The sequence below is a fragment of the Lagenorhynchus albirostris genome, chromosome 6 (genome assembly GCF_949774975.1).
Source record: "Lagenorhynchus albirostris chromosome 6, mLagAlb1.1, whole genome shotgun sequence".
NCBI lineage: Eukaryota > Metazoa > Chordata > Mammalia > Artiodactyla > Delphinidae > Lagenorhynchus > Lagenorhynchus albirostris.
This window is the reverse complement of record NC_083100.1, coordinates 33,851,324-33,874,684: the sequence shown is the minus strand read 5'-3', so window position 1 is coordinate 33,874,684 and position 23,361 is coordinate 33,851,324. Positions and strand designations below refer to the sequence as shown.

The 23,361-nt window shown below is 35.5% G+C and overlaps 1 protein-coding gene and 1 pseudogene across 8 annotated transcripts in view; one reads left to right on the top strand and one right to left on the bottom strand.

Annotated features, from left to right (window-relative positions):
- ALS2 (alsin Rho guanine nucleotide exchange factor ALS2) overlaps nt 1-23,361 on the bottom strand; it is an 86,358-nt gene that overhangs the window by 30,834 nt on the left and 32,163 nt on the right. For all 8 annotated transcript variants that reach the window (XM_060152321.1, XM_060152324.1, XM_060152325.1 and 5 more), the window contains 7 exons: nt 17,654-17,731; nt 14,816-14,998; nt 12,972-13,143; nt 10,807-10,987; nt 8,643-8,708; nt 4,264-4,426; nt 253-384 (listed from right to left, as the gene is read on the bottom strand). In XM_060152321.1, coding sequence (XP_060008304.1) covers nt 253-384; nt 4,264-4,426; nt 8,643-8,708; nt 10,807-10,987; nt 12,972-13,143; nt 14,816-14,998; nt 17,654-17,731 — 975 coding nt within the window. The remainder of the gene's footprint in view (nt 1-252; nt 385-4,263; nt 4,427-8,642; nt 8,709-10,806; nt 10,988-12,971; nt 13,144-14,815; nt 14,999-17,653; nt 17,732-23,361) is intronic.
- On the top strand, nt 1,567-1,665 carry LOC132522563 (U6 spliceosomal RNA; annotated as a pseudogene).

Sequence of the window (23,361 nt, the reverse complement as noted above, 5' to 3'; positions counted from 1 at the left end):
AAAATCAGTGCTCAAAGGAAAATAAAAAGATAGGAACAAACAAAAGAGGGAGAGACATATTCAGAAAGGATTCCTAGCCATGAGGGAAGGTGTTGATATTTAAAGCCCCCACTGCTGTGGTCCTTAGTTGCCCTTAGAAAAGGGGTCATTAAAGCATTATTACCATAAATAAGTGAGAAACCAAGAAAATTATGGCAGCTGTTACGGATAAGCCTGCTGTTTGCTGGGATATCAACAATTGGCACGGTTTACCGTCATTTTTCCAGGAAAGGTCTTCCAGAAACCCAGTGTGTATTCTGCTTCCTTCCTTTTCCTGCCGAGATGGAGAGCAAGAGACTCATAACAAGAACTGGAATCCTGCAGTTTCTGGTATTCTGGAGATGTCTAGAGGCCAATAATTAAGGAGGGAAAAAAGAATATAAAACAATTGTCCAGAATTTGTAGACTCAGTGTGGTTTAGATATGTAGTAATAATTTAGGGAGGGAAGCCAGCCTAAGAACAGATATGGTACACTAAAGGGAGCTGAGGAAAAAGAAGACTGGTTCCAGAAAATCCTACCACATACAGGTACTATGAAATAGGGGAAGAACTCAAGGGGAAAAGAAATATACACTGACAGTTATCAGTGAGGAGAGCAGCACAGAACTCAGGATAGGCCAGGAATTCTCAGGGGTTTTGGTCTCGGGATCTCTCTGTTTTGCTTCTGTGGGTTATTATCTCCTGATATTTACCATATCAGAGAATAAAGTTTAAAAAACTTTATATCTTTATTAACTCACTTCAAATACAATAACATTTTTAATGAAAAATAACTAAAATTTCCAAAACAAAAAAATGTTTCATGAGAAAAGTGGCATTGTTCTACATCTTTTCCAATCTCTTTATTATCTGACTTAAAAGATGACAGCTGGATTTTCATATCTGCCACTGCATTTAATCTGTTAAGATTCTTTATTTGAAATAAATGAAGAAAATCTTACTTTTTAAAGATATTTAGTCAGAAAAGGGAGGAGGATTTTAATAGCCATTTCATATAATTGTGGATATTCTCCTTTGAAACTATACCAAAACTTGTTAAGTGGTAGTTTCTTAAAGAGTAGCTAAAATGTGGAATCTGAAACTACATCCAACTCTTTGTATCCTGTTACATTAAAATTCACTGGTCTATCCTACATTTTGAATAGATTTTTTTTTAAAACCTATGCATGATTTTATAACGTGTGAATTGGACATTTGAAAAATACTGGTTCAGTGAATTATGCAGATCTTCCAAATGTTGATACATTTTATTGTATCAAAAAGCACACTAAATCGTCACCAATTTCATCCGAAAGTCTTTAAATATTGGAAAAATGCCAAGCTTGCAGTGATACACACGTTTTCCACATTTTAATTTTTGCTTAAAAATTCAGATTTTATCATTGGCAACAAATACTGTCAGTTGTTCTCCTTGAAGTGACAGGCTCATTTAACCCCCTTTTTTGAGAAAGTATCTATCAAATACCCAAGTCTGAATAACCACAGTTTATTTGTCAATTGTTCTTTCAAGTTAAAAAAAAAAAAAAGTGCTGCTTCAGCAGCACATATACTAAAATTGGAACGATAGAAGATTAGCATGGCCCCTGAGCAAGGACGTGCAAATCTGTGAAGCGTTCCACATTTAAAAGAAAAAGGCAGCTTTCAACTCAAACGATCTCAATCTGTGCTTTTCCTTAAAAGACATTCATACTTCGGGATGCAGCAGAGCTGCTTTCTGTGTACTCCCCATTTCATCATGCAGAATATTAAAAAGATGTTGTATTTGTGTGTGGTGATAAATTTAACTAGACTTACTGTGGTCATTTCATAATAGGTACATATATTGAATCACTATGTTGTATACCTGAAACTAATAAAATGTTATATGTCAATTATATCTCTCTTTTTTTTTAAAGATATATACTCAGTGGTTGATGTTAAAAAGAATAATTTTTACTGCTTTACCAAGAATGTTTTTTAAGTGAAATTGGCATTTTTTTGTTTGTTTATTTTGTTTTTTAACTGCAAGTACATGCCAGCAAAGAACACAATGACTGAGTATAGTTTGGTGCCACTGCCTTGATTCATGCTAAGGAGCCAGCAGTTTGACCCATCTTTATCTCTGCACCATCAGTGCAAATGACAACACACTGTAATCAGCAAATGTCTTAGTACTGTCCTGAAAACAGTTTGATCCTGCCATCTCCTGAAAGGGTCTCTAGAACCCCCAGGTGTCTGTGACCAAGCTTTGAGAATCAACCACGGGATAGGGTATAATTGCAGTGTCTTGTGGAGAGTGAGAGGGTAAGATGAAAAGATGATTCCTCACATTCGTAATTACTTTACATTCCACAGTTCTCAGTCATTCATATCCATTTTTTCCATTCATTTAAGGAACATTTAATGGTATCTACTACATATGGAATATTCTGTTGAATGCTAGGGATAAAAAAATAAGTAAGGCACAATCTTTGTCTTCTGGGAGCTTATAACTAGGCAGAGAAGACAGAAAAACATACCAGAATAATACATTGGTTTTGTTAACAGGTTATTGGAAGAGACAATATAGTAAAATAGTCAAAGGAAGAGACTCTGGAGCCAGAATGCTCTGATATGAATTCTAGCTCTACCAATTCTCAGCTATGCCTCAATTCTCTCATCTGAAAAAGGGGGATGATAGTAATAATATCTATTTCACAGGGTCGATGTGGGGATTAAATGAATATATATAACATGCTTAGAACAGTACATGGCACATGGAGTGCATTTAATAAATATTAGGTATTATTTTTATTTAAATAATTTTATACACATATAATGTCTCAGCTATACCTTACACTTACTAAATAACAATTCGCAGTGATGGAACATAGCCACGTGTTTTGAAAAACCCAGACGATTTTGATCCCCAACCCTGGCTGAGGATCACCGACATAATGTGATAAGAAAATAATGGGGACAAAAAGTACTAGCAAAACACAGAGAAGGGAATAAGAGATGGGCAGGGAAAGGAGTGGAGAATGGTCAGAGAGGGCTTCATTTTCATGAGAAAAAGATTTTTGACTCAAGCCTTGAAGGTTTCCCATAATGAGGACAGAGGAAATATAAAGCATATGAGAACTATATCCAGGGAATCTGAACTAACATGTAGGACACAGGGTAGACTATAAGGCTAGAAACAAAAGAGAGTATCAGACTGTGAAGGGCCTTTAATTCCAAACTAAAAAAGCGTGGATTTTTTACACAGAATTAGGACTCTTCAGACTGGAAATAGTACAGTATCAGACTCTGAACAATTCCAAGCTGATCTAGCTGATTTTTGATTAATTAAGGACATACTGAGTGAAATCTGTATCTCATTGGAATATTTGTGTAGCTCAAACCTTCATAGCTGAAATTAGATCAGTTTGGGGTAACACTGAAACCAGACAAAAGAACAGACCCACAAGACCACAGTAGGATCAAACGTAGAAAGGCCACATCAATTCCTAGATCACTCTGGAGACAATATCTGTCCAGAGAAGGAGATAGATTCCAAGATTTGAAAAATCCTGAACTATAAGAAACACTAGAATCATTATGGTTTCTCTAGAGCCCTTCAGAATGGAAACAAAATAAAACAACACATTTCAGTACAATTTCAAAGGTGACTGCCTTAGGACCAGCTTTAACATATACCCATATCCTAGAGCAGTGCTAATTTTCTAGGACTCCACTTAACTAATTTAATACAGAAAGTGAACTCGTTAACATTTGAGAAAATCCTGTAACACTGTGATTTCTCATAGCATATGCCAAGGTGACCCAAATACCTGGCATAAGTCTATCATGAGTCCAGGCTAGGTGCTGATGCCACTGCCGTACAAGTGTGAGTCATTATATAGGAAGCCAGGGTTTTAAACAGTTCTGTGTAATTGTACTCAGTATGTACTCAAACTTGGACAACTATTGACTGAGTAGCACAACTGGGTCTCAACTTTAGACTTTCATAAAATGAATAAAATTAATCTTGTTAAGGTCCTGAGAGGAAACTGAATCTACAGCAAAGAACACTAGATATACCTACAGTCATACTTTCTTCTTTCATTTCCCTGAAGAAAAATAAATTTAGACACATTATAAATATTAAATTAGTATAGTTCCAGATCTTGGGGTAGCATAATTCAAACAAACAAACAAACAAAGAAACAAACTATGATCCTTGACTTCCCAAGTGTCCAAAGGAGGTATACATGAGAGCTTACCACTTCAAAACAAGTAGCAAGCTTTAGCAAAACTTTGGCATAATTATGAAGTCGTCTGATTGGCAAGAAAAACAAGGTATTCAATATTTCCATCAATTGGGTGTTTTCATCATTCACTTCTGATAAATCTTGCAATAGTTCCTGGTTTTTATTTAGGAAATCACTGAAGGTAGAGAAAAACAGGGATTCAGTTAATCATTTTGGTACTGACGACATGCATGATATTGAGTAGAAATATTTCACTTGATACTACCTTTTTCAAAATGTACATTTTTAGGTGCTATGAAAGAAAGCACCAGAAGATTAATACAATGAAATAAACCAGATGTAATTAAAAGAATTTCCCTGCCTATAAAATGGGATTTGGGGGTATAAAAAGTAGCAAATGGTAGCAATAGTAACTCTGTAATAGAGATGGTTAATCACAGGCTTGTGCCTGAAGTTCTAGGAAATGAATCATACATCCCACAGTTTCAGGGAATAATTGGAGACCAGCTGACACATTTACCTGTTAATTTCCAAGCCAGAAGTTACAGCAATAAATGGCAAGACTAACTGCTCTAATTAGTTGTGCTACACAGAAATACTGGAGGAAAAAACAAAGCTCTTTGCTCTAACAGAATTGGCGTGGAATATTAAAATACTTCTAATTTCTTCTTTTTTTTAAATTGTTTATCATCTAATAAGAGTTTATTACAGGACAGTAACAAAAAGCTGTAGATACCAGTACTACAATTAACAGGAAACAGTAAAGCAAATTACATGTGCAGATTTTAATGTTGACATTGTCAAAAGCATTCAAACTGAAGCCAACATTTAGTTTTTATATTCAATTATATATAAGTTCATAATTAAAATTTTACTGCAAATTTTAAGGCTGATTAGTAACCCATTGAGACTATGCTCACCAGACTAAAACACTTAAAAGATGTGTAAAGTAGTAAGAGTTGGTGGAACAGAGTAATACTCATTATCTGCCACTTAATGAACAATAATTCTGTGCCAGGTACCACCCTGACTGCTTTACAAGCACTACACTACAATTCTCAGCTACAAGGCTTCAAACAAAACAATGTCACACAAGACTATAAAGCAAAAATGAATAATTTTATAATCCCTTAGAGAACTATGGAATAAAGAGATGTTTAACTCAGAAATTATAAAATATTATCTTAGAAAGATGGAAAAATATGTAATAATTTCCAGGAACCCATAAGTTCAACGGCACAAAGTGGACTGTTTTATAATGCAATTAAGAGAGCGTGCCCCGAGGAACATGGCCCAGATTTTTGTTTATATTGGCCTGTTGGATGTTCCTACTTCCTCCACCACATCCTATTGCTGAGATCAGCTGGGGAAACTTATTTAACCCTACAGAAGTATTCTGCTTTGACCTGCTCCTGAGAGATGGAGGTGGTACATGGTGAACACATACTCCCTCTGACCACATTTCTTCTGGATGCCCAGTACTAGACCAGAAATGTTCCAACACTTGTAAATCCCTATTACCTTTCTGGACTCACTCAAGTTCTTGCCTGTAGACTTTCCCAAAAGGGGCCCTAGTATGCTCTCAGAAAACCTGAACTACTCTTATTAGCTCATCTTCTCTTGGGAGCTTTGAATCCAATAGTGGCAATATTGCTCTTTCCTTATATGGCTAGGTTTGCACTTGTTATTCAAAAAATAAATATATTAAAGGTAAAAAACCACCCAAGTGTCCATTGACAGATGAATGGATAATCAAAATGTGGTATATACATACAATGGAATATTATTCAGACATATAATGAAATGAAATTTTGATATATGCTACCACATGGATGGACCTTGAAAACCTTGTACTTAGGGAAGTAAGCCAGATACAGAAGGACAACTACTATGATTCCACTTATATGGTACCTAGAGCAGGCAAATTCATAGAGACAGGGAGTAGAGGTTACCAGGGGCTGGGGTGGGGGGAGTCTCTGTTTAATGGGTACAGAATTTTTATTGGGGATGATAAGTTTTGTGTAGAGACAGTGGCTTACACAACATCTGAATGTGCTTGATGCCACAGAACCATACACTTAGGAATGGTTAAAATGATAAATGCTATGTATATTTTACCACAATATTAAAAATATATATATCTGATGATCAAACCACCAGGCTAGCCTGAGGTGAATGGCTAAGTGATAAACCAGCTAAGTGATGAAAGCTTAGGCAGATTCACTAACTGCCCATGGGCTCAATACCTATACTCTAGAGATTCTCAAAGTGTTCTCTTTTTAAATGAATACCTTAAAGTAACTTAAATTACTGATTTTGTAAATAGAAGTTAAAAAAATGTCATTACTGCCTTTAACTATGTAAAACCCTGGGGTTCATGAACCACTGTTTAGGAAATGCTGCCCAAATCCAAACTTAATATCTGCTTCCATAGCTCAGAGTCACCCAGAGTTCATTAATTGCTTTCCACTTGTCCAGGCTCTCGCAAGAGGCTTTCACTTATGTCATTTGCTTTAGCTGCTCTAACAAGGAATCAGGTCAACCCTTGAGAACTCGACTCTGAAATACTAGAGGAAGGTTACATTACAGAAGGGCTAAAAAGTAAAAGAATAAAAAGCGGTGTCATAATATTAATATTAAACAAAATAGCAAGATCAAGGATTTAAAAATTACTACATAAGTTTAAAATATAACACTCTTTAACCTGTCATTAAAAAAATAAAGGCTAACCCCCTATATTTTGGAAATGAATGAGCACGTGACATGAGTCAAATCATGATGGAAAGCAGAGAAATATTTAGAACTGAATGACTACAAAAACAAAATGGATCAAAACTTTTTACATACAGCTAAAGCAACACTTAGAGGGAAATTTATAGCCTTAGATGAGCACTTTAGAAAAATTAAAAGATTGAAAAATTAATGAACTAAATGCTAAACTCATGAAGTTGGAAGACATGAACAGGTGAACATGAAGTAGAAGGAAATAAAAAACAGAAATTAGTGAAACAGAGAACAAAGAAAGGAAAGGATTAATTACAGCTTAATCTTTGAAAAGAGTAACAAAAAAGGGTAAACTGCTGACAAGACTGACCAAGATAATAAGATAAAAGGCTCAAATAAATAATAATAGGGATGGAAAATAGGAGCTACAACAAATTATAGAGATGAACACATATTAAGACAATGATAAAAATATTATGCCAATAAATTTGAAACAATTTTCCAGAAAAGTATAAACAATTGAAGCTGAAAGAAGAAATAAAGACTTGAACAGACCTATTCATTAAAAAAAACAAATAGTAGCTTAAAAACTCCCTACAGTAAATGCTCCCTTGAAGACCATGCTTTTTAACAGATGATTTCTACCAAATCTTCAAAGTACAGATAATCCTCATCTGTACTTTGATAGAAAAAGAGAGGAAGCTCCCTAACTCATTTTATAATTACTAGTACAATCCTCTTACCAAAACTGGGCAAGTTCAGAAGAGAAGGAAAACATCATATTCACATAAATGCAAACATCTTAAATATTAGCAAATTGAATCCAGAAATGTATAAAAAACTAATACATAAAGAGCACTGAATTTACCTTGGGAACGCAAGGATATTTAACATTTTTTAAAAATCAATTGTTCTTCAAGTTTTAGAAGGGAGCTGTTTAACCCTATAAATAATATTTACCAAAACCCTAAGGCAATCATGTTGAATGATGAAATATTAAAAGCATTCCCTTTAAAACCAGAAATGAGACACAGTCATTACTATTCTATTAGGATATAAGATCAAAAGCAAACATGGCAAAACACTGACATCTGGGTTTAAACTTCAATCTTGGTTGTGAGTATATATTTGAAATGTTTACTATTAAAATATAACTGATTTTTTAAACCTGTCTTTCTTGCTAGGTCAACACTTGTTGAGAAACTACACAGTTCAGAATGGCTGGCTCATGCAAGGGGCTTTTATATTTATTACTTACCCAGAGACTAAATGCGAAAACTTTCCATTTGTGCAACACTTTGCACTTTTCTCTATACTATCACATAAATATTTGTTCCTCACAACTGGGGAGAGAACATTCCCATTTTTCAGAGAAAAAAAGTTAGGCTCAATTTGGTGAGGAGAGCTGTCCAAAGTCTTGGGGATAATCAGTGGTAGCAGTAAAGAAGGACCCAGATCTTGTGGCTTTTTCAATACCATGCTACTTCCAATGATAATAAGGAGCTAATAACACCTATCTTTTATAAGATTTAGTGAAAGTCTACATTTTGATTTGGTTGGCACAAGGACCAAGTCAAAGCTTTTCCTGGGCACTCAAAAACACAGAATGCTATAAAACATGATCTTTGGTTGTTAGAATAATAACTGTAAAGTATGTATTTGCTTACATGGCAGGCTTAGCAAGAAGCTGGAATCCTCCCATAACCAGGAAATTTGTAATAGATGTGCAATACCTTGAGCAAAAAAGAAAACACATGTATACTAGTGTTAAAAAGTAAACTTGCTCTTCAGTTTTTGAACATGCATCTGGAATAGATACTTCTTGGAATCTCATCAGCGAGTTTCAGAACTTTTGTGATGCTAACATTCATGAACTGTAAAGGAGTGAAGAGAAGGGCAGGTTACATGATCACAACAGTCAGGAGAAAAAAGCCATTTCAGTAAAGATGTTAATAAGAATTTTTTTAAAACGCCTAAAGTTACGCAGAAGATGCGAGAATTTACTTGGTAGATTTTACTTTGGTAACTTAACAAACATGAGAAAAGATGACTAAAATTGTTGGATTTTTAATAAAAATTTTCTCTAATCTTCTCTTTAGGTTTCCCAATTAAGTCTTCAGAAATAAACAATAGAGAAGGTAAGAAAATATGTTAAAAGAGCTTAAGTGAAAAAGGGTTAGAAAATGTTGGTTAAGTATTGATGTACAGTTAAAGAATAAGTCTTGAAATACTGCTTTGCACCATGTACATTTCTTTCACACTCCTGGGCCGGTAAATGGAATCAATTGACTTTGAGAGAGAAGGCAAATTCCTGCTAAAACCAGCCCAAGGTACTGAACACTTAAAAATGGTTACAGTGGTAAATTTTATGTTATGTGTTATTTTACCACAATTAAAAACAATTTGCGCTTCCCTGGTGGCGCAGTGGTTGAGAATCTGCCTGCTACTGCAGGGGACACGGGTTCGAGCCCTGATCTGGGAGGATCCCACATGCCGCGGAGCAACTAGGCCCGTGAGCCACAACTACTGAGCCTGCACGTCTGGAGCCTGTGCTCCGCAACGAGAGGCCGCGATAGTGAGAGGCCCGCGCACCGCGATGAAGAGTGGCCCCCGCTTGCCACAACTAGAGAAAGCCCTCGCACAGAAACGAAGACCCAACAGAGCAAAAATTAATTAATTAATTAATAAACTCCTACCCCCAACATCTTCTAAAAAATAATAATAATTTTAAAAATTCATAAACAAATCAAGATTTACTTGCCTGATCTATATGAATACATTATTACACTTAAAAAAAAAGCCCAAGGTTTCAAAATAAAAGCATTTCCAAGCATAAGTCCTGATGTATCAGAGCAGAAAAAGAAGAAATACATTATGAGATCTGTACAAGTCAAAAAAGAAAAATTAATACTAGTAAAAGCTGAAACTTCCACACACAAAAAAATCTAGTTTCAAAAAGTAAATTCGTATCATATTATGCTACTTTTTTTATATCTGAAATATGATGACTTAAAAGACTCTAATCAGGGTATTTCCTCCCAGACCATAGCTTCAAATATATTTAATTTTGCTTAGACCTAAAATCACATACATCTATCTGCACATACATGCCTTAAGTCTGAAAGGAGATACACTAAGATTATTAACAATGGTTATTTCTGGTGGTAGGATTATGGGTGACTTTAAAATCTACACTTCAGATCAACAGCAGGACCTAATATACATTAAAATAACATTTAAATTATGCCTTACATAAGAAAAAGTGAGAAATACTTAAAATTTCAAATATAGTTGGGATATTTTACTTGAAAAACATGAAAAGAACCTTGGATCACTATCTTAGGTTTTATTACAAAAATATCGTTATTTTAAAGGTAGCTTGGTCTTTAAACTCTCCATGTACACAATAGTGAAAAGCAGGCACTGGAAGAGCTCCATATTTACAATCAACAGTTGTCTTAAAATAATTGCTTAGTTACCTATTTCCTCAAATTTTAGTATAATTTACTTCAGGAAACAAAATTGTTCCCCAAAGAACCATATTTATTATAATACTTTTTTGTAAACTAAGTACACTGTCAATCATTCTGCTAGAATACAGAAGGAAATTTGAGAATGCATTATACTGAAATCTTTTTTCCCCTCTTAGAGCAAACTAAAATTTTAGCAATGCAGAACTATAGTTGCCTTAAGATTAAAACGCTGCTTTGCAATTTCTATTACCTTATATTATAGCACTCTCCCTAATCTAGTCTCTTTTGATTAAGGGACTGTTCTCCTTGGCAGAATAACCCTGCAGAGACTCAACATGACACAGGACTGGATACTTGCTCTGTATAACTATCCAAGAAGAGGCTTGCATGCTTCAGGATGACCAAACTCCTGGCTTCCTTTATCCCCTGAAGGAAGCTGCTCAGTGAGGTTCCATGTTGACCAATCAGGTAACACAGCTTGCTGAACCGGCTTGCCACCTCCTGCAACAGCTGGACTGTACTTGCAGTGCCCAAGTTTTCTGGAACAAAATGATGATGATGATGATGATAACATAACCGAAAGATTCATTATCTGAACACTTTTTTATGACCAAGATTACGCATTTCCCTCTTCTAAAAATACTTAACATGTTGAGATGTACTCTCAACTATGGAGCCTAAATAATCAGTGTTTAAAAAAAAAAAAAAAAGGCAAATTCAGAGATCATGGTAGCCAGTCATTTGAGGAACCTGTTAAAAACATTCACAGGACCCTACAGATTCTGACTCAGTAGGCCAGAGTTAGGATCCCCCGATGGATATATTTTTTTTAAAAAGTGCCTTCCAGTAATTCTGAAGACCAGCCAAATTTGAGAACCACTGTGCTAATCCAATTCTCCTCTCATTTTGAAGATAAGTCATCTAAGGCCAAGAGAAAGGAAGTGAATTATCTAATTTCACAAAACTGGTTAGTGACAGCCAGGAATTAAACTCACTTCTATAGCTATAGCTTGGTTAACATTTTCAACTTTTGTACTGACTTCTGCTCTACCTGTCCCTTGGACAAGCCCAACCCTTCACTGCAGACAGAGCAATCCAAAAATCAGACTGCCTTGGTCACTCTTAACTTTACAGAGGGCATCAGGAGATTATTGCTTTTTCCCAGTCCAAAGCTCCCAATTTGGAGGACTTTTCTCCAACCAGTGAGGCTGATGAGCAGACCAGCTAAAACCAACAAAGAAATCAGGAATCAGAACAGGAAAAGGGCAAGTTTCACTTTCCTTTCAGAGCAATCCAGGAAGCTTCCAGCTTGGATTGCTTCCATATCCCTTGCCAAAGTCCTGGGGTGTTGAGCCCACCCACTGGAGGGGAATTTATAGAACAGGAACTCTACAACATTTAAAAAAGCAAAACATACTAAAAACAAAAACAAATGCAGATAGTCCCCAACTTACAAAGGGATTGAATTTGGAAAGACTATAAGTTAGGTGTTTGAAAAATAGAAAAGCAACTATACTCCAATTAAAAAATAAATAAGTAAAAGCAACTATACTCCAATAAAAAATTAAAAAAAAGAAAATAGACGTTTTCCCATTAAAAATAATGGGCTGACCTACACAAGCCAACGTCACCTTAAAGTGGAAAAATGACGTACGAACAAGGAAGAATTTAAGTACTACAGTATTGGTCTGAATTCTGTGTCCACACAGGGGGTCAAGGAGTTCAGGAGAAAGAAAGAGAAAAAAAAAACATCCTGTCCATCTTCTGAGTGTAGGGCCAAACCCTGAAAAATTTTTGAACTACGGGAAGTTAACCTTTAACAGCCCACCCCCATCTCCATTTTGCATTCCTTTCTAACCTCCTCGATACCCCAAGAGGGGTCTATATGCTATACCCTAGTATATCTGGATAGCAGCATCCCATCTAGGACTATCGTAATCTATTTTTCCCATATTGTCTCCTTACCTTCAATCTCTCTTGTAACTGATTACAGCTAAGAAAAGGGATCAGATTTAATCAATTCCTGCTAATGTTGCATAAGACCCTTAACACTCTTACAGTTATCCACATTTTTAGAGACTACTTGTAAATCCAAATGAAGTTCTACTTGATAAAATTCTAAGAACCAGAACAAAGAAAATGAAAAATTTGGGTAGCATATAACGTAAGGTATCTTAGGACTAGTGGGGCTAGAAGTGTTGTTTAGAAGTCTGACTCCTAGGATCAACTTTCCCAAAGTTGTTCTGCCTCTCTGCCATGAATCTTCTGAAAGCTCCATTTTTCTACTTCTACAAGTGAAAGGAGCTCTGGGGGTGGAAGGATAGGGGCAGCTGGGCTATTGGCAAAGTGGAAATAGTTTGTAAGTTGTTGACTACCTGTGCACAAAAGAAGAGACTGGAAAGAAAGGAGAAGAGTACAACTCAAACAAAAAGTTTTCTTTATTTGTGATATAGAAAAAACAGATAAAACAAGAGTCCTGATAATTGAGTGGGGGAAAGAGGGGAGGGGGGAGGTTCTACTTACCTAAACTGAGAAGAGGCCTCAGAATCTGAGACTTGATATCACTTAGTTTTGAATAGAACTGTCTTTCTGTAGTAGCCAACTCATGGAGACTGGCAATATATCCCATAATGTTTTTGTCCACCAAGGCTAGATAGCTGTCTTTTCCTGCTGTCACTCTGCTTATATATCCAAGCTAAAACAGGGAAAGAAAAAGATTAAAGATAAAATATAATTTATTAGTAGCAATTTGGGCACTGAAGTTGGCTGATATCAGCTGGTGAGAGCCAATGCAGGAATTCTGCAGCAAGTTGCTTATTAAATCGTTAGTAGTTTGAAAGTGGCAATAGGGAAATTACCAGAAAAAATTGGAAAACACTATAAATCAGAGCTTTTGGTTTTATTTTGATTTTGGGGGTTGGTTTACCAGTACATTGTTGTTATATACCTATAGCATGATCTATATATAACTATATACATCTATACTATTATTTATTCCCACAATACCTTTTATTTCATTTTACATGTGGTTAGAACCACAGAACCTCTAAATATACAAAGATCCAAATGATACAGACACATGCCTCAGGACCCCTTTTTGCATGAAATAGATGAGAGCAGAGAGGATCTCTATGCTGTATGTCAAAATATCAACGATCTAGGAGCTATCTTTTAAAAGTACAACAGAAAGGGGTTTTCTTTAAAAGGGGATTTTGTCATTTATTCATGACACCACTGAATAAAAACTTTTGATGCCTTTTGTCACATATCCCTATTAAAGTAGGCAACCAAGCTGCAGGCCAATAGACTATTAACAGCCCATGGTAACTAAAGACACATATTGAGTCTCATCTCTTTCATCAGCCTATTTCAACCTTTATCTGGACTGTGCAATCTTTAATGAGGAATGTGGAGTCAGGGTCAAGAACTACAGAGAGTCAATTAGTATGTCTGGAATAACAGTCTAATATAGGTCAAGAACCAAATCTTGGCCAGTGTTACCTTTAGCAAGAAAGATCTCACCCCTATATACATTCAGAGCTTACATATTTAGCCATAAAAACAAACACAAAGGATAAAAAACAATCCATAGGATATATTAGTCAGTAAGAATAAAAAATCCAGAATGTACTAGCTTTGAGGGTTAATTTCCTTGCAGTGTATCACTTTGAGGGTGTGAGTTACTGAAGTGGAGAAAAAGAAAACCAGAGACAGACCAATGGTTTTATGTTTATGAAAAAGAGGTAAGAAGTAGGAAAGCAAAGAAATTCAGATCAATGAAGGAAAAATGAGGAAACAGTAGTAAACAAAATGAAAAGCTAAGAAAAGAGGGGAAGTGATGGGAAACAGAGCACTGTTTGTGGCCTGTCAGGTCTGCCACAAGCCCACCTCAGGCCCCTGCAATTTTTACTTCCCACTTAGAGTTAAAAATTCATCTATTCCATTTCTATTCTGATTCATCTCTGAGGACTCCATGAACACTGTCAGAAGACTTCGCTGTGAAATATGTATTTTAATATCCCTATGTGAGTGTGTTAATTCAACAAATATAGAATATTTACTATGAGGATCCAACAGTAAATGAGAGAGCCTAAAACCCCTACTCTTATGAATCTTACAGTAAAAGGGAGGACAGACAATAGACAAAATAAGTAAGCTATATAGTGTGTGGGATGATGATATGCACTGTGGAAAGAAATAAGGCAGGAAAAGGAGATAAGGAGAGAAGGGGGATGGCAAGTTGGTTTGCAATTTTAAATACATTAGTCAGAGACACTTAATAACAGGCATACCATACAAAAGCAACAGAAACAAAAGACTTCTCATGTGTTATAGAATGTGGGCCTTAGGATCCAATTCCTGTTCACCTTACTACAGGAGAGAAGTATTGGAGTCTTAGTACCACTGTGATTCTCTGGAAGGTTGTCACCTTCTGTCGGGTCCTGCCGGCCACTGTAACATAATCCAGGCTGGAAGTCTTCGGTATCCACTAAAAACAGGGAATAATCCTGGCCTGCAGCTACACTCCAGACTCCATTTTCACTGTTCACCTGCAACAACAGGAGGACATTGTCTGTCCAAGATGAAGGAATCTGATGGAACTCCAAATCCACGGGAAATGGAATGTTAAGTTACTTGAACAGGTGGAGTACAAAGTCAGTCACATCTCTAGATGGCAAAACTCACCCAGCAATGTACCCGATTAACTGCAGAACAAATGCAGGAGTGAGAAGGAACCCTTGTTCAGCCTGTAAATTTAGAACTGGATTGTTTTATAAAAAACTGAAATTTAAAAAGATAAAACCATACATTTGATTTTTTCACTGTTATTTTTGGAAGTTGCCACAGACTCAGCTTGTACAACAAAGGCCCAGAAACTTCTAGAGCCCTATTCTGACAGCTAGGACACACCTTTGTCCATACACATTCTGCTATGTGCACAAAAATCAAGGTGAAAAGAAAATCTAACAAGGCTAAATTCCATCCTGGACAACTAAACCCATGGGTGCTAAAGCTGTTTTCCCACTTGGAACTCACTATCTCTCTGATGTGACTTCACTGTGTCCCAGGATGTTGAAAAAGGCAGGACCCCTTAGAAGCCCATCTACATGGATCCCCTAGACCAGTGGCGCTCAACGAGTAGTCTTTGCAGCAGCAGCAGCAATCATCTAGGAACATGTGAGAAATGTACACTCAGGCCACATTGCTACTGGGGGGTCCGACCGGGCAACCTGCTTTGACAAGCTCTCCAGGTGATTCTGATGTATGCCAAAGTTTGAGAACCACTGCCTTAAATCAATGGTTTTCAAACCTTAGGATTCCACACAGTGACTCAGGAGCCACCATGGAAAGGCAGGTGCCAGGGTTTTGCCCCCAACCCACCTCCATCCTTCAACTAAAATAGTTCCACAGTTATCTGTTTTATGTAGGGGATTCTGCATAAGGTTTCATTTGAAGGAAGTGTTCTGATAATGAAAACTACTGTCCCAGCCTGCAGACCCAGCTTCAGCCATGACTCGTATAAGAATAAGCAAAAAACTTCTAATCTGTTAGATTCTCTGTGTCTAGATAGGGTTCAAATCCTAGGTTATTAGGTGAATGTGTGTGTGTGTGTGTGAGCGTGCACACACACGTCTCCACTACTTTATAGTTATCCTCTTCCAGCATGACATTATTTTCTCAAATTCAGGCTACCCAAATAACTGACTTCCTGTTGGTTTTGCAAAGAATGAATTAAAATTTTTGGAGAAGGAAAGAGTAGTCTTCTTAGTCTCTAATCAAAACTAATTCAGATCTCACTCTGCCTTGACTTTAATTCACATATTAATTAAAATTACTTCAAAATGTTTTTCTCACCCCTCCCCCCAAAAAAACCCCAAAATAATGATGTTGTATTTTCATACACACAGTTAAAGGGTAACAAAACTAAAACCTTATAACAAATTCTATTCTCTCTTGTCTGACTCTAAAATTTTAAATAAAAATTATATTTCCAGCGTCTCCATGCTATAGTACAAAAGTTTCCTTAGTATGAATAGATGCATATTCTACTTTATTCAAATAACAGAAAACAAGGAACAGTGAGTTACCATATTTTTATTTGTGATAAAATATCAGAAATTGAATAGCTTACCACTAAAATGTTTTATGCTGAAAATATTTAAGATTGGAGCTAGAATTAACAACTGTTCCCTAATGTTTTATTTAAGTCTTTTCTTCCCAGTAAAATTAAGTTCACTGGAAGGAAAGGCAGTATGTAAAGGTCTTATATAGTGATGGACGCATAGTGTACACTGAATACATGAATCAGCAGAATATGTATTAACTATAGTTTATATGTGAATGATGTTCCTGAAACTGAAGTAACTATACTTTTTTAGTCTCTATTACTCTCAGTGGAGAGAGCATGTGTTGGGATAGGGGAGATATCAGAATCAAACTATGAATACATGAGCTCCACATTCCATTCTGTTAGCCTACCAGGCTATCAGCATGCCTACTCCCTGCCAACAACACCCCCCAAAACAAACAAATCTTATATAAGGAGTCAATACTATTGATGAATTTTGTATTTCTGCAGGACCTTGTGGCAGAAAAAAAGGTTGAGAAACAGTCCTCTAAAACTGCATCAAAGGGACTAGAAGTTACCAATCTCTGAATAGCATTACATAAACTAAAACCAATTCACACAGCAGTGAAGAAATTATCTATGCTTTTAGCTTCCCTATAGAAAATTAAAAGGGTTAAAAAAGGTTTTACTACTATGTATGTAAAAACAAAACAAACAAAACAAAACAAACCATCAAATAATGTTATACAAAAGTCACACTTAAAAGTCAAACTTAGGTGAGAAGTCAGAGTAGGCATTATTTGGTAGTATAAAGCTCAAAAGTCAATATCACAGTGCTAGAAACATTTGATTTAAAAGAATGAACTTGTTCATTTTTACTTAAAAAAAAAAAAACTATGAATGCTCAATGAAGCCAAGAAGAAAAGAAATATACACTAACACATCAAAAAAAGAAAACATTTAGCCTGAAAACAAGTGGCTTCACTTTTTTTTTTTAATGTACATCATAACAAACTGAGGTTACAAGTATACAATTCTCCTAATTTTATAAAACAAGAAATGGAGAAATATAAAGTGTTCTAACTTAGAATTCTGGAATAAGGTGCTATAAAAGTTATCAAATTCACTAAAGTACCTTTACAAGACGAGGAACTGTTGTTGGAAAATCGGAATGCCCAAGTTGACCAAAGGTATTGCTACCCCACGAGTAAACCTATTAGAAAACAACAGGAAAGTAGGTAAGAGATGTGACTCTGAGTTTCCATGTCAATTCTGAACTTTTATAACAACATATACATACCAACAGTTACACACAGATTACTTATACTAGCTTTCCACTCTTTAGAATAACTAATATTAAGAAAATTCATTTTAAAACAAGACTGAGATAATGGGGAGATAGAGTACATAGTTAAGACACAGTCCAAGGATTAATAATAACAGTAACTAATATTTTGGGGGGGTTTATTACCTGCCAGGCATTGTTCTGAATATACTTTCTGTGTATTAATTAAGGTTTCATTATCACAAGAACCCTTTTTTTAATAAGGAAATTGGCCCAGGGAGGTCACAAATTTGTAAGCAGCAGGGCCAGGATTTAATCCCAGGAACTATCCTATACTGCCTCTTACAAAGAAAGCGATTTTTTTAAAAAAAGGTAAGTACCATGAAGAAAAAGTAATCATGATTTTTTACTCTGTGGATAGGAGTACTATGGAATGACTAGAGAGCCTTTTTATACATGAAGAGTTGCTGTAGGAGACACACAAATACCTATGCTCCACTACAGACAAAAAACAACCAGATTGCAATGGCTATGTTTAATGAAAATGGTTTTGTTTATTCTGATTATAAAAGCAATTCATGATCACTGTACAAGACTGTGACAGTACGAAGAAATAAAAAGGAAGTGAAAACCATTGATGAATCAACCACTTAGAGATAACTACTGATACTACCTTGTTTTAGGAACATACACATATATCAGTATAATTCCAGAAATTTTAATATCTACTAGATATAATGAATATACAAAATGGGACTCTACTATCAATGCTGTTTTGTGACCTGATGTTTTTTATGTAATGCTCTGCACTGACATTTTTCTAGGTCAACAAGTACAGAGCTACAATATCATTTATAATAACTACATAAAACTCCACTGTGGGTATAGTTTAATCAATTACCTAATGAAGTAAGTACATTTATTAATAATTTCTTTCCAATTACTTAATATAAAAAATACATTTAAAATCCTTGGATATATATATTAGTGTATATATTTCCTTAGGATAAGTTCCTAGGCAAAGAACTCTGGGTCAATGAACACACATTCTGATTTTTGATACATACTGACAAACTGTCTTCCAGCAAAGTCCAGTGTACATTCCATTCCCACCAGCACTGTGTGTACCTTTTCCCCACACTCTCACCAACACTTAGTACTAAATGCAATCCTTGCTAACATGATAGGTGAGAAAATTTTGTTTTAATTTAAATCTGCTTACTGAGTAGTTGACCACCTTTTCGTTTCTTGCTGGCCATTTCTATTTTTTCTTCTATGAATGACATACAAATGTCCTTTCACAATTTTTCTTTATGGACCAGGTAATAACACAGTCATATATCTTACAATTTTTTTTTCCCGTATGTTATGTATCTTAATTTAGTTTATGGGGTTTTTTTGGTTTGTGTTTTGGTTTATGCTGTATGGAACTGCTGAATTATTACGGAGACAAACATTTCACCTTCACTTTCTAATTTCTGGTTTTGATGTCATGTCTTTTTCTACTCCTAAGATTACTGAAAAAAAAAATCACCTAACTGTGTTCTTACACCTGTAAGGTTTTATTTCTTAAAATCTACATCTTTACTCCATCTGGAATTAGAATATGTAAAGTTATCTTAATTTTCTTCTGCAAAAAAGAAGCCAGTGGTTCTAACAGTACTTACTGAACACTCAGTCTTGTTTTTCCAACTGATTTGAAATGCCCACTTTTTATCATAGACTAAATTCTCATATACACTTGGGTCTATTTCAATTCTACAGGTATATTTCTGTTATAATAATCTGTTTGCAGTTTTATAATATATTTTATAAGGCTAATTCTTACTCTTCCTTTCTGTTCTTTTTCAGAATTTATGTGGCAACTCCTATGTTTTTTCTCCTAGAATAATTTTGGGAATCATTTTATTAAGTTGTAAATATTCTATTGGAATACTTGGGGATTGTACAGAATTTACACTCTACTGATTTAATAATCTAGGAGAAATGGCATTTTTGCAATGCTGATTCTTCTCATCTAAAAATAAAATTTCTTGACGACAATCCTGCAGCCTGTGGAACAAAAACCACATTCACAGAAAGACAGACAAGTTGAAAAGGCAGAGGGCTATGTACCAGATGAAGGAACAAGATAAACGCCCAGAAAAACAACTAAATGAAGTGGAGATAGGCAACCTTCCAGAAAAAGAATTCAGAATAATGATAGTGAAGATGATTCAGGACCTCGGAAAAAGAATGGAGGCAAAGATCGAGAAGATGCAAGAAATATTTAACAAAGACCTAGAAGATTCAACAACAAACAAACAGAGATGAAAAATACAATAACTGAAATGAAAACTACACTAGAAGGAATCAATAGCAGAATAACTGAGGCAGAAGAACAGATAAGTGACCTGGAAGACAGACTGGTGGAATTCACTGCTGCAAACAGAATAAAGAAAAAAGCATGAAAAGAAATGAAGACAGCCTAAGAGACCTCTGGGACAACATTAAACGCAACAACATTTGCATTATAGGGGTCCTAGAAGGAGAAGAGAGAGAGAAAGGACCAGAGAAAATATTTGAAGAGATTATAGCTGAAAACTTCCCTATCATGGGAAAGGAAATAGCCACCCAAGTCCAGGAAGTGCAGAGTCCCATACAGGATAAACCCAAGGAAAAACACGCTGAGACACATAGTAATCAAATTGGCAAAAATTAAAGACAAAGAAAAATTATTAAAAGCAGCAAGGGAAAAACGACAAATAACATACAAGGGAACTCCAATAAGATTAACAGCTGATTTCTCAGCAGAAACTCTACAAGCCAGAAGGGAGTGGCATGATATACTGAAAGTGATGAAAGGGAAGAAGCTACAACCAAGATGACTCTACCTGGCAACGATCTCATTCAGATTCGATGGAGAAATCAAAAACTTTACAGACAAGCAAAAGCTAAGAGAATTCAGCACCACCACACCAGCTCTACAACAAATGCTAAAGGAACTTCTCTAAGTGGGAAACACAAGAGAAGAAAAGGACCTACAAAAACAAACCCAAAGCAATTAAGAAAATGGTCATAGGAATATACATAGGGATAATTACCCTAAACGTGAATGGATTAAATGCTCCAACCAAAAGACACAGGCTTGCTGAATGGATACAAAAACAAGACCCATATATATGCTATCTACAAGAGACCCACTTCACACCTAGGGACACATTCAGACTGAAAGTGAGGGGATGGAAAAAGATATTCCATGCAAATGGAAATCAAAAGAAAGCTGGAGTAGCAATACTCATATCAGATAAAATAGACTTTAAAATAAAGAATGTTACAAGAGACAAGGAAGGACACTACATAATGAACAGGGGATCAATCCAAGAAGAAGATATAACAATTATAAATATATATGCACCCAACATAGGAGCACCTCAATACATAAGGCAACTGCTAACAGCTATAAAAGAGAAAATCGACAGTAACACAAATATAGTGCGGGACTTTAACACCTCACTTAACCTAATGCACAGATCATCCAAACATAAAATTAATAAGGAAACACAAGCTTTAAATGACACAATAGACCAGATAGATTTAATTGATATTTATAGGACATTCCATCCAAAAACTGCAGATTACACTTTCTCCTCAAGTGCACATGGAACATTCTCCAGGATAGATCACATCTTGGGTCACAAATCAAGCCTCAATAAATTTAAGAAAACTGAAATCACAGCAAGCATCTTTTCTGACCACCACGCTATGAGATTAGAAATGGATTACAGGGGAAAAAACGTAAAAAACACAAACACATGGAGACTAAACAATACATTAAATAACCAAGAGGTCACTGAAGATATCAAAGAGGAAATCAGAACATACCTAGAGACACATGACAATGAAAACATGACGATTCAAAACCTACGGGATGCAGCAAAAGCAGTTCTAAGAGGGAAGTTTATAGCTATACAAGCCTACCTTAAGAAACAAGAAAAATCTCAAATAAACAATCTAAATTTACACCTAAAGGAACTAGAGAAACAAGAACAAACAAAACCCAAAGTTAGCAAAAGGAAAGAAATCATAAAGCTCAGAGCAGAAATAAATGAAATAGAAACAAAGAAAACAATAGCAAAGATCAATAAAACTAAAATGTTTCTTTGAGAAGATAAACAAAATTGATAAACCGTTAGTCAGACTCATCAAGAAAAAGAGGGTGAGGACTCAAATCAATAAAATTAGAAATGAAAAAGGAGAAGTTACAACAGACACCGCAGAAATACAAAGCATCCTAAGAGACTACTGCAAACAACTCTATGCCAATAAAATGGACAACCTGGAAGAAATAGACAAATTCTTAGAAAGGTATAACCTTCCAAGGCTGAACCAGGAAGAAATAGAAAATATGAACAGATCAATCACAAGTAATGAAATTGAAACTGTGATTAAAAATCTTCCAACAAACAAATGTCCAGGACCAGATGGCTTCCCAGGTGAATTCTATCAAACATTTAGAGAAGAGCTAACACCCATGCTTCTCAAACTCTCCAAAAAATTGCAGAGGAAGGAACACTTCCAAACTCATTGTATGAGGCCACTATCACCCCGATACCAAAACCAGACAAAGATACTACAAAACAAGAAAATTACAGACCAATATCACTGATGAATAAAGATGCAAAAATCCTCAACAAAATACTAGCAAACAGAATCCAACAACACGTTAAAAGGATCATACACCATGATCAAGTGGAATTTATCCCAGGGTTGCAAGGATTCTTCAATACATGCAAAGAAATCAATGTGATACACCATATTAACAAGTTGAAGAATAAAAATCACATGATCATCTCAATAGATGCAGAAAAAGCCTTTGACAAAATTCAACACCCATTTATGATAAAAACTCTCCAGAAAGTGGGCATAGAGGGAACCTACCTCAACATAATAAAGGCCATGTACAACAAACCCACAGCAAACATCATTCTCAATGGTGAAAAACTGAGAGCATTTCCTCTAAGATCAAGAACAAGAAAAGGATGTCCACTCTCGCCACTATTATTCAACATAGTTTTGGAAGTTCTAGCCATGGCAATCAGAGAAAAAAAAGAAATAAAAGGATACAAATTGGAAAAGAAGTAAAACTGTCACTGTTTGCAGATGACATGATACTATACATAGAGAATCCTAAAGATGCCACCAGAAAACTACTAGAGCTAATCAATGAATTTGGTAAAGTTGCAGGATACAAAATTAATGCACAGAAATCTCTTGCATTCCTATATACTAATGATGAAAAATCTGAAAAAGAAATTTAGGAAACATTCCCATTTACCATTGCAAGAAAAAGAATAAAATACCTAGGAATAAACCTACCAAGGGAGAAAAAAGACCTGTATGCAGAAAACTATAAGACACTGATGAAAGAAATTAAAGATGATACCAACAGATGGAGAGATATACCATGTTCTTGGATTGGAATAATCAATACTGTGAAAATGACTATACTACCCAAAGCAATCTACAGATTCAATGCAATCACTATCAAATTACCAATGGCATTTTTTACAGAACTA